This window comes from Prenolepis imparis, unplaced genomic scaffold (genome assembly GCF_030444845.1).
Source record: "Prenolepis imparis isolate NDT839.2.m4 unplaced genomic scaffold, iyPreImpa1.0 SCAF_14, whole genome shotgun sequence".
Classification (NCBI taxonomy): domain Eukaryota; kingdom Metazoa; phylum Arthropoda; class Insecta; order Hymenoptera; family Formicidae; genus Prenolepis; species Prenolepis imparis.
Window position 1 is genome coordinate 8,682,224 of NW_028141172.1, and position 12,278 is coordinate 8,694,501.

Sequence of the window (12,278 nt, forward strand, 5' to 3'; positions counted from 1 at the left end):
AAGCAGTGGTATCAACGCAGAGTACTGAGAGAGAGAGCGAGAGAGAGAGGAGAGAGGCGAGAGAGAGAGAGAGCGAGAGAGAGAGAGAGCGAGAGAGAGAGAGAGCGAGAGAGAGAGAGAGCGAGAGAGAGAGAGAGCGAGAGAGAGAGAGCGAGAGAGAGAGAGAGAGACGAGAGAGAGAGAGCGAGAGAGAGAGAGGGATCAACGAGAGTAGAGCGAGAGAGAGAGAGAGCGAGAGAGAGAGAGAGCGAGAGAGAGAGAGAGAGAGAGAGAGAGAGAGAGAGGGGGGGGGGAGGGGAATTCGTCTCCAAGCGTAGGCTTCCGCTTGCGTGCAGGGAACGCGGATTTAATTATTGCAACGCATGCAGACTCCATCAGTCCCTCTTTGCACTCTTGCGTAAATAAAAGTATTTTCTACCATTTAGAAATAAAGAACTGTTATAACACAAACATGGCACATACATATAATATTACCAATTATTAAATATCTGTGTGCCTGTGCTTGCGTGCATGCGTCGTGTGTTTATGTGAATATATGTATAAAACAAGTGTACATGCGAAAATGATGAAAGGGAGAAAGAAATGAAACGCATAAATGAATATAAACGTATGCTGGCTTATCGCAGTTTTACAATGACAACTTGAACGTACATTATATATGAAAATATATCGAATATATTCAATAATTCACCTATTTGCATAAGAACAGTAAAGTTAATAAGGATTTTATATAATTTTCATAAGATTTATTTTTTTGCACGCTCCAAATTTTTTTCTTTGTGTGTGCATAACGGTTTTATCTTTTATAAATAGTGGCAATAGAGAAATATAATATTCGAGTAAAAGCTACCCTATATAGATACTAATAATGTGTCCTGTCTCCTTCTCTCTTGTATAGAGATTATGAGGCGGGAGTTAAGTAGATTCTATTGTCCATCTAATACTAATTGTTAGATTGCAGATGTTTTTATAAGTGCAAAAAAGTACATTGCAAATATTTAAAAAATATATAATATACAGTGTTAAAGAAATTATTCAAGATTTATGTGGTTAAGATAGTACACAAATTTTATCATTTTATTATATATAGTGGAATTTGGAAAAAAAATTAATTTTTAATTCAGTGAAAAAAATTATAAAATTTTGAAAAAAATTGGGTAGTAAGGGTTTAAAAAAAAAAAAAAATTATATTAAAAAAATGTTTTCTTATAACTTTAAAGTACTCTTCAAACGATTAAACTTTTGTTTAACATTTTTTTTCTATCTCTTAATTTCGACGATATTCGACTCGAAAAGAAAACACCGTTTTTTTTTCAAAGGGGTGTTTTACCTCTTAAGGCTCCTGGTACCTTGCCGACCATGTCGGAATCGTGACGTCAGAGGCGAGAAAACACACGCTAAAAATTTTTAGATGCCATTTCTAAATAAAAACATTTGCATAAAATAACACTTAGGCCGGTATTCATAGTCCGTTCTTATTTCAAGACCGTCTTAAGTAATGTCTTAAAATGCAAATACGGCTCTGTGATTGGTTAATCACATCTTAAGATTGTACTTAAGACATTCTTAAATATAAGAACCGACTATGAATACCGGCCTTAAAATCTCTTTAATACACTTCTAAAAAACGCCGAAAACTATCCTTTTCCCTTTATAATCAATCAACAGCTGTAAAATGTAATATTATGAGGCCCAGTCCGTCTGGTCTTTGCACATGCGCAGTCATTCCGCATGTCAAAGTCTGATATCTCGATCATTTTACGGTTGTTGATTGACTGTCAAGGGAAAAGAATAGTTTTCGGCGTTTTTTAGAAGTGTATTAAAGAGATCTTAAGTGTTATTTTATGCAAATATGTTTTTATTTAGAAATGGCATCTAATCTCAACGTGTTATTTCTCGCCTCTGACGTCACGATTCCAATATGGCCGCGGTGAGCACCCAGGAGCCTTAAAATCCGTACATATAAAAAAATACGTACCTTTTAAATTTTTGTGTTTAACAACATATTGAAGGAGAATCAAATTGGTTCCGGACAGTTGTGACATGTCTCTTGTCAGTATTGTGTGTACTATCTACCATATGAATCTTGATGAATGATTTTTTAAACACTGTATTTGGAAGAAACATTAGAGATGTTCTGTTTTTGTGGATCAAATTTTAATGATAGATTTTTTATGAAACTGAAATCGATTTTTCTCTTTTGAGTAAAAACATCTTATGTTATATAATTTTTTATTTTTTAATATTAAAAATATGAGACTAAGTTATAAACTAAAATTTTGTTAAAATTCGCTTAAAATTATCTATTAAGGCTCCTGCATACTCGATTGCCAAGTCCGTAAAATTTGTACGACAGCGCCACATTTGGCAAAACTATAAACTATAAAGCGTGAAAATGACATAAATTATTCTTGCGACTTACAGCGTCATTTATCATTTTAGTGCAGTGTTTCTATTTTTAAAATAATTGTTATAGTGTTAAAATATACCGAAAACTCTCATTTTGTTATAATTTAATATGTAAAAGCAAATATTTATTTCATTTCGATACCTGTCAAACAGCGGGTTTTCGTCCTTGATTAGCCTCAATTCAATTCGACATATACAATGTTATTTATTGCTTACCCAAACAAAAGGAGAGTTTTCGGTATATTTTACAAATCGGTTCTATCGGTTACAAACCTTATTTTATTGAAAAACATTTATATTTTAGCGTAAGTCGCAAGAATTTTCATGGTATATTTTCTCGCTTCTGACGTCATCAATTCAAGATGGCTGCAGTGAGTATGCAGGACCCTTAAAAGAATATATTTCTTTATCTTAACTTCACATAAGAGAAACTTATATTAATTTGTGGAAAAATAATTGTTAAGAACATGTTCTATATAAAACAGAAACTGCATTTAAAAATTTTTTGACAAAAAAATAATCATTGCAAGTCTTTACAAGAGTCTTGTCCACCTTCTATAAAAATGTGCATGAAACATTTGCAGTTTGCTAATTATATTTTTATGTAATATTTACTTTATATTTTATATAATGAATTAGATTGTTACATAATCGGTTCATTAGCTTTTTCCATTTTTAAACCAAGGTAGGTAAAAAAGTAAAAACTAAATATATTCGCGAAAGTTTTTCAAATGGCAGAATCTTACAATCATTTCTAATGATCATAATTATAATAATATGATGCTGGTGATTGGTATACTAGATGTTAATTCGTTAAAGAAAAAGATATCTTTTCCGCTGAGATTAGTCCGAACCAACCATTTGATCTGAGAATCAAATATATGGCTTACTTTACGGTCACAACTAAAACAAACAGTTTGCGTAATAAAAGAATTAACGACAATAACATTTTTAAGTTTTTAAGTGAAGTTTTGGTGATTGTGTTGGTAATCTTAAAAAATATTACGAGATTTTTTGTGTTTACAGGACTTTATATTATTTCAACGAACAAATGAAATTTAAATAGAAATTTTTGAAAATTTTGTAGTCAGTTGGAGGGTATATTCGAGATATGACTTACAAGATCCGACAGAGGCTTACCGTCTGGTTTCCTGGTCTCGGAATCGTTCGGATTCTTGTAATTTTCCGGAAGCGGATGAGGACCCGGATGGGTCAAATCCAACGCCTTCTCTTGGACCACCTTGAAAGAAGCTTTGATATTGTCTAACGCGTTTCCTAAACCTGTCTTAATCTGATTGAATTCTTGCGTCACTAAGGACAGGCGACCGAGCAAATAATTTAAGTTCTCATCCACCTCCGTCATACGTTTTGTTATTTCGCCAACCTGCAGAATTTCAGATTTTTGTGATTAGTTTTGTAATAGTATTAGTATAAAAAATTAGTAAATAAAATACAGAATACATATTTAACACAACGTCCCCTGACTTATTTTAAAGAAATTTTACATTAATTTTTACATTAATTTTTATTATGTACATTTTAATTCAATTATGTGCTTATTGTTACCTTACTCTTCATTCCACCCATAGTAGATGTTGTACCGTTAACGTAAGCTTCATTTTGTTGATGCAATTTGTCTAAAGCTCGAGCACTCTCCGACATCTGTTGGTACATCACGTTAATTTGCCGCCAAACCTATAATATATAGATAGTAATGATAAATCTGGCAACACGGCTAGCTCAGTCAGCAAGTGACAAATCATTTACTTTGTTCATCTCCTGTTCCATTTTGCTAGTAAGGTTTGCCAAAGCACCGTTCTGATTATCCATAATATCGTTCGAGATTCCATCGAATCTTTGACTAAGAGTGCTGTTGATGTTGATACCTTGTGCCTTTACTAGATCGCCCACTTCCAGCAAGATCTGATGTACGCCATACTCCACTCTTTTTTTCGTATCCAACACATGATCGGCCATGGAAACCATCACAGACTGACCCTTTTCTAGATCTTGTAGTTCCTGGTTAACACGTTCTGCGTTGTTAGCCAGGTCCATCCTATAGCATCAAAATTATCAAAATAAAAATTTTTTTAAATTACGTAATATATATTTAGATTCATATTTAACGTTAAATATGGTCTTCTGTTCTTGATTCTTATTTGTTTAATATATGTAAAAATAATGTTTGATATCCAATAAAAGATGAGAAAAAGATACCATATTTAATTATACGTTTATGATTCCTCAGATAATAAAATTTACCGTAATGCTCCTACTGAATCTTTAGTTTCTTCCTTCGTCTCTGTTATTCTGTCCTCGATATTATTGATACCATTTGTAACGATATCCTTTAATACGTGCTTGGTCTCCTGCAACATGGCCTGCGTCTCGTTGTGTAGCATCTGCACTTCGTTTATTCTATATTTGACACATTAAAATATTAAATGTTCACATATTTTCATAAAGAATGTTAATTCAAATTTAATCATGAGAGTCTTGCATACAAAGTTACCTGGGTAATTCGTGTAATCTGTTAGAAGAGCTTTCCATTAACTCTTGTATTCGTATTAACTTCTTGACGTACTCTTCAAACGTTGAAGTCAAATCTAGTTGCCGTTCCGATGGTTTCTCTTGAACGCTTTGCGTCAGTTGTTTTATATTCTCTAGAGAGTTCTCGATATCTCTAATCTTAGAAGCTACATCCTGCACCTATATAACACAAGCGTTCATAAACAGCTATAACTTGATGAAAAAAAGTCATACGATCATGAACCAAAATTCATTTGAAAGCTCTTGAATTATACTTTCAGATCTCATTAAGTTTATTTAAAAATCAGTTTTCTTTTTGTCGCTAAAAAATGTTAAAAATGGCCAAAAACGCCATTTTTGGCTTATTATACCACAATTTACTTCTAAATTCTGACGTGCTAGGTTTGCACTACAAATAGATTACCTCTAAGAAGATCGTATGCGCCTTTTCCATTAGAGTCATTGATTCTCTATCCATTTTCGCTACATTACTATGCAGAGCCTCTTTAAGCCTTACAATCCCCTCCATCGAATTATTTTCGATCTTATCCAATTTACTGAGAATAACGGTAAAATTATTATTCGATGTAGCATCTGGGCGACTATTTATCACTGCAACTTTGTTCTCAATATCCGTGAGCCAACTTTCCAAACGGTTCTCCAAATCCTCCAAACTGTCTATCGTCTTCTGCATCTGTATGCGTTCTCTCTCATCCTTCTGCGCGGGAAAAACATTGTTAACACTCCAAAAAATAATATTATTGCTTTTATTAACTCCTTTCGCTACGGCTGAGCTCTGTCTTTATACGTACAACTCTGTCAGAGTGCCAGTCGCAGACCGATCGGTGTTAATACTGTCGTTAATACGTCGATCTTTTGATAAAACAAATATAGATAGATGTAAACATATATTATGCTGACAGATAAAATGTGTGTTAAGCCGGCGTCACACGATGTACGTTTTTTTGTATGATTAGCTTGTATGCTAGCTTGTATCCTGTACGTTGCTTGGTTTGCTGCATAGAGCGTTGTATAAACACGTCACACGAAGTTGGTTTGCTGTATGGAGTGTTGTATGAAGACGTCAGACGACGTCAGAAAACGTCAAACGTCAATCATAGCTGGTTGATAGGTTTTGATAATTAAATAAAATATTTTAAAAGAGATTAATATGGAGGAACAACAGCTCCTGTATATAGTAAATGAAATTTTGCGACGACGAAGATTGGCTGCATTCGTGCTATTACTTCATCGCGAAATAAATACAAGAAATCGTAGAAACTATTTGTTCTTTATTCCACATTTTTATTAAAATATTAATATTCTGTCAAACGATTTTGACATATCATATCAACAGTGAAGATTGCATTGAATGAAACATTTCTGAAACGCTGATTGGTGCATGCAAGGAAACGAGCACGAAATAATGCACCGTAGCAAACATAGAAATCATACAAGCTAGACTTTCGCACTCAATGCATCGAAGTGTCTGGCATGCACAAGTGCAAGCACAGCAGCGTACAAACTAGCGTACAGCTAATTATACAGAAAAACCTACATCGTGTGACGCCGGCATTTTAGATAGAAAATATTTCTGTCTTACAACTTTTAATATCAGATATGAAATAAAGCCGCTATAATGGCGTTTCATCTTAAACAGTTGTTTAGAAGATAGTCACTAAAGGGAGATGTGCGAAATGGATGTCTAAATCCTTATCCAACCCCATAAAAAATGCAAAATAGTTGGAACCTTTTCATTTGAAAATGCAAAGTGCAAAATGTCTTTTTAGACCCTCATAAATAGGAAATGGAAAATAATTGATTAATTTTTAATTTGCAAGAAAAATGTATTTGAAATAGAAAATGGGAAATAAAAACCATTTAAATGGAAATATAAAATAGTTTTTGAAAAATGTATTTTAAGTGCAAAATAGACATTTTTCTTTTTGTATTTCTATTTTAATGTATCTATTTCAAATAATGCATATCTCTGATCCACATTATATTTTGGTGTGTAGTATCTAAAAGGTTTAGTATTCAAAAGTAGATGATCACCTGGGCGAACAAATGCTCTATTCCTGAGATTCTCTCATCCAATTTATTTAGCTGCAGTTTCAGAGCATCCACAGCGGATACACGCTTCGTCAGGATGGTTATGGTTTTTTTTAATTGTTCACCCAGCTGCCGCTCTCTTGCTTCGTGCCTTTCGAGTTTTTCTGTATTCTCTCGCATCATATGTACTAAGCTTAACATAGCATCTTTAATGTCTTCATGACTATAAAAATTGATGTAATTATATTTATGGGATATATATATATATATATATATATATATATATATATATATAAACGGTGAACCATTTATAATGTTAATGGCAAATATTTCGTAAAATATGCATCCTATGAAAAAAAGTTTCAGACCAAAAGCATAGTATCAAGGGAGACATAGTTCCATAATCATTTTTTGCTACCTTTTGCTTTTTTATTGACATATAAAGACCTTCGATTTTTTAAATCGGATGTCCAACATTCCTTTCCGGATTTTGATAGAGTATTCAATAGTGAGTAAAAAAGTATTATACTGAATATGTATAAAGTTTAATAGTTTCATTTTTCGATAATTTTATTTCAATACTTTTTATGCATAAAATAATGAGAAAAATCAATTTATGTAAAGAAAGTCCACAGTTATTTTTAAGAAAAAATATGTAACTGTTATAGTTGCACATTATATACTTTCATTATTTTATGCATAAAAGTATTGAGGTAAGATTATTGAAAAATAAATATTTTAAGAGATATTTCATAGTTTATGTAAAATTATGTCAGATTAAAGTATAAAATATCTCGTAAACTATAACTTTATATCCTCTGTACATTATAATATTTTTTATTCACTTGGATACTCTATCGAAATCCTGCTTTATATCTCGATAAAAAAACAAGGTAGCAAAAAGAGACTATAGTACTATATGTTTCTTTTGATACTATGCAACTTTTCTCTGAAACATTTTTTCATAAGATGCATAGGTATTTTACGAGATATTTCGAGATATTATTAACATTATAAATGGTTCATTCTTGTATATATAACTACATATATAAAATAAATATAATACTGAAAACTTTCAATTTGAAAAAAGAAGAACATATTCAAAATATCAACTTGTAAATTAAGTAATTAATAAATTACATACGTTATCTCTCTGGTGTGACCAATATTGGTGCAAAAACAATATAGGAGCACCAAAAAAATGAACAGTCTCATTGTCTTGTTGTTGTTGCTTGTCCAAAGTACTGTAATCTATATTAATCTGTATTGGAGTGTTTTTTACTTGGTATTATGATATTATTATGTTGGTCAAAGGAGTTTGATGTTGAACGCTGAGAAAATCTGATACAAATTAAGAAGACAGTGAAGAAAATTAATAAAATTATGCCAAACATAAACAAGGATGTCACTACTTCTATACTGTATGCTATAAAGCATCTTTCTCCCCATGCATCTAATTGAATGAACTTTTACTTTGAGATAAGAAGTACGCAAGTCACCCATGATGACCTCAAGAAAATATATATATACATATAGAGAGAGAAATTACTCACATAATAAATTAGTCATAATCATCAGTTGTAATCGCGTAGAAGACAGTGATGTACTTCGTATATTAGCATATATATATAAAAGCATGTTTCAATTTATTTAATTAATTATATATATAAATATATGTTAATTTGTTAAGTTTACTATTTCGCTAAAAATTTTATAAGAACTATGCATGATATATCTAAATATCGCTATTTTGAATACAACTTACTGAAACACCCTATATTATAATGATATAAAAATTCTAATATTAATTCAGATTCGTAGATTTAGCTTTCATAGACATTCATAAACGTTAGATTGTTTTATTAATATTATTTTTATAATTTATAATTAATATATAATATATATTATATTTTTATTATATGTGAATAATATAAAGTATTATATTTTTTTGTTTTAAACCAAAATTAATAAAATATAATACTTTAAGCTTTTATTTCTTTCTAAAATTTGTCTTCTTTTAGGAATGAACTATTATGTCGATTATATATCATACACTACTAAAAAAAAGAGAAAATTTTTCATATCCTAAAAATTCGGCTATTTTTAAACTGCTGAAATTCGGGGTGAAAAATCATCGTAAACTAAAAAAGCACTTGAACTTTGACGCGGAACTGGTAGTTTTAAACATTTTTTATCTTCCCTCTTCTATGCTTTAAAAAGGAACACATTGTTTTGTTCCTTAAAATTACATATTTTGATACTCTGCAGCTCGATAAAAAAATTTCTCTTGAAAAATTCAACTCAAGTTTTATAAACTATAATATTTTGATTAGAAAATGTTATTTTAAAAATATTTTTACGATTTTTTTTCACCGAGTTATACGATTTTTTTAGTAGTATATGTATATATGTATGTATATTATCTTTGACATTATAAATGTTTTTAAATTTAAATATTAATTCACTTAAGCAAAAGTTAGATAAATAAAAGATTATATTTCATTGAATATATGTGCATTTATTACCAAGTAACTTCTCTTAAGCTGCAGCGCGACTCAAAGCCTTTCTTTTATGGATGTGATGAAAGAATGAGATGCGTGTAGCTATTTATGGACACGTAAATAAGCGTTCCTTCAAGAAGCCATGTGGGCCATCAAGCCATGTGTGTTTCAAGTGCAACAGATCTATTTTATCTTTTATATAAGTATAGATTTTATATAAGTAGCAGATGTGCAAGCAAGTCTTGAAAATCCATCAATTCTTTTACTGCATTAAATTATAGCGATTAAATTACTTTATTTCAATCTTTCTATTTTATTATTAGGTATTATTATTAATAATAAAAAGATTAAAATAAAGTAATGCACAATTTGCTGAGTCGAACAGGAAATATTCCTTTATGACAATCTATGTTGTGCTGCAAATAGAATGTTAAGAAAGCAGATAACTGTTATTGCAACGAATAAGTAAATGAAACGTCAATTAATGTATTATCTATAATGTACCACAGTCACATAAACGCGCATAATGTTAATATAATTTTAATATAAATGTTATTATTTTTCAACAAATATTCTTATTGGAGAAATTTCAAAATTTAACATTTTTAATATTTTAAAAACCTAGAAATATTCTATAGATTTCTAAGATTTTACGAATCAAACATATAGAATTAGCAGATTAAAGTTCTATATTTTAACAATACAAGATCAAAAATTAACATTTACAAAAAAAAAGAACTTTATGAATTTATAAGAACTTTATCTACATACTATAATATTTACAACTATTTTAAGAATATTTTTTTTTTAATTAAAATTTTAAAATATCGACTAATAATAAGACACAGAAAAATCACAATATTTGAAATCTTAAATATTCAAAAATGTGACAATGTATAGAGAGAGAATAAAATATATAAACATGTTCAAAAAACATAAGTATCTAAAATATAATAGAAAATAGATTTTTAATAAAAAAATGTTATCTTAAATATTAACATTAATTTTTTCGTTTTAAACAATAAATTTAATTTTTATCTGTACTTTTTTGCGATATTTCTCTTTTTCTTCTTTTTCTCCAATATCATCGTCTGTACATATATCATTTTGAATGTCAAAAGTATAAGGTATATAACGCAATAAAAAATAGATCAAAGGCTTTAAGGTAAGAAACTTAATTAAATTCTATTGTCGTACTCTCGATAATCCAGAAGAAAAATTGCAACGCGTAATATTAATAAAAAATTTAAAAAAAGAAAAGAACAAAAACTGATCGAATGACTTCGACTTATATCGATTTTGATTGATTTTAAAACAGCATTTTTCTATTAATCAATCGAAATCTCTAAGAAATTGCAAAAATTTGAGATACGAGAAGATGTATGTATGCAACGCAATGCATGAAATCGTGTTTTTAATACATGACATTTGAATAAATTGAAATTGGAGTTGTATTTGTAAATGAGAAGGCCAAGTAAGATGAGGAAAAAAATTCGGTTATCAAATAAGACGTAAAAAATATAGTAGATAGATAAATAACATCTGTTAGTTCTTTTCTGTTTGCAGCACAAAAATCGCATAGGGAAGGAGTGAACGTATTCGATCAATCTAATATGATGTCTATATATCGATATCGAAAAAGATTCGATTTTTATTTTGCGAGAGGTGACTATGAGATGGAGCAGATGCGAATGCAATTGATTGCTTTACTCACTTGTTGTATTATATTATACTATCCTTCTGTGATGAAAAAGAACGTGCGGCGAAAGTGTATTCAATGACAGAAGCGACTGTTTTCTGATGCAACTAGCGGGCAACTGCAGAGACCTGATCTTGCGCCAGTAGAGATATAAAGATTTTAAAAATCCTCCAAGTCGAATTACTCATCGTGCAGGATTACCAACCTTTATAAATGAAAAACGAGTTTTGTTTTCAGTTGAATTCTTTAAATATTTCTTTTCTCTTTGTCTTTGGATTTTGAATATAGTTGTTTTATCTTAAATAATATATATATATATATATATATATATATATATATATATACAGGGTGTCCCATTTTAATTGACCACTCCCAAAAACTTTTTTATTTGTAATTTTAGAAAAAAATGTTTCAAACAAAAGTTGTACGGTTTCAAGAGGTCTATTTATTGGCCTTATCAGTTTGACCTTGGATGGCGTTGCCAAGGTCAGGTCAAGGTCAACTTAATTTTTTTTAAACAAAAAGCTCCATTTTATTGCATATTTTTGTAGTTTATCTCAAGAGCTTTCCAAAACACTATAATAAAATGTTCTTCTGTTAAGTATTTTTCGAGTTATGAGGCTTAAAGTTAAAAATTTTTTGACATAAAATGTAAAATATCTTGTAAAATATTCAGTTTTTGGTAATCTTACCTTAATATACTTTTATAGCCTCATAACTCGAACATACTTAACGGAAAAACATTTTATTATAGTGTTTTGGAAAGCTCTCGAGATAAGCTATACAAGAATATGCATTGAAAAATAGGGGTTTCCATTTAAGAAATTGAAGATGACCTTCATGTGACCTTCAAATGACTATCCAAGATCAAACCAATGACACCATCTTATGTCCCCCTCAAAATCAAAAAACTTTTGTATGAAATATTTTTCTCTAAAATGCATTCAAAAGATATTTGCGTGGATTGATTAAAATAGCCCACCCTGTATATTATATATTAAATGTTATATATATTATTATTGTCATTATTATTATTATATTACTTATTATATAATATTGTTACATTAGAGAAGTAACATGTCCTTTGT

The 12,278-nt window shown here is 30.0% G+C and overlaps 1 protein-coding gene across 5 annotated transcripts; it reads right to left on the reverse strand.

Annotated features, from left to right (window-relative positions):
* Positions 1 to 608: 608 nt before the first annotated feature.
* Positions 609 to 11,351, reverse strand: LOC145945212 (uncharacterized). 5 transcript variants are annotated; one of them, XM_083054070.1, is made up of 10 exons: positions 11,206 to 11,351; positions 8,135 to 8,331; positions 6,994 to 7,213; positions 5,363 to 5,656; positions 4,922 to 5,118; positions 4,672 to 4,827; positions 4,177 to 4,465; positions 3,976 to 4,104; positions 3,550 to 3,793; positions 609 to 2,796 (listed from the first exon to the last, which is right to left on the reverse strand). In XM_083054070.1, the coding sequence occupies exons 2-10, from the start codon at positions 8,203 to 8,205 to the stop codon at positions 2,762 to 2,764; spliced, it is 1,635 nt and encodes a 544-aa protein (XP_082910196.1). In that variant the 5' UTR covers positions 8,206 to 8,331; positions 11,206 to 11,351; the 3' UTR covers positions 609 to 2,761. The 5 variants fall into 5 exon arrangements, with proteins under 5 accessions (XP_082910196.1, XP_082910197.1, XP_082910198.1 ...); XM_083054071.1 differs by lacking the exon at positions 609 to 2,796 and adding an exon at positions 2,899 to 3,275; XM_083054072.1 differs by lacking the exon at positions 609 to 2,796 and adding an exon at positions 2,899 to 3,312.
* Between the last annotated feature and the right edge of the window lie 927 nt (positions 11,352 to 12,278).

Bases quoted from the DNA above. Each gene is read 5' to 3' on its own strand.
- LOC145945212 (XM_083054068.1), bottom strand. From the start codon at position 8,205: ATGAGACTGTTCATTTTTTTGGTGCTCCTATATTGTTTTTGCACCAAT. The intron at 5,119-5,362 runs GTAATCTATTTG...TGTGTTATATAG, and splicing joins CGCATACGATCTTCTTAGAG to GTGCAGGATGTAGCTTCTAA. The intron at 4,828-4,921 runs GTAACTTTGTAT...TGTCAAATATAG, and splicing joins AGATTACACGAATTACCCAG to AATAAACGAAGTGCAGATGC.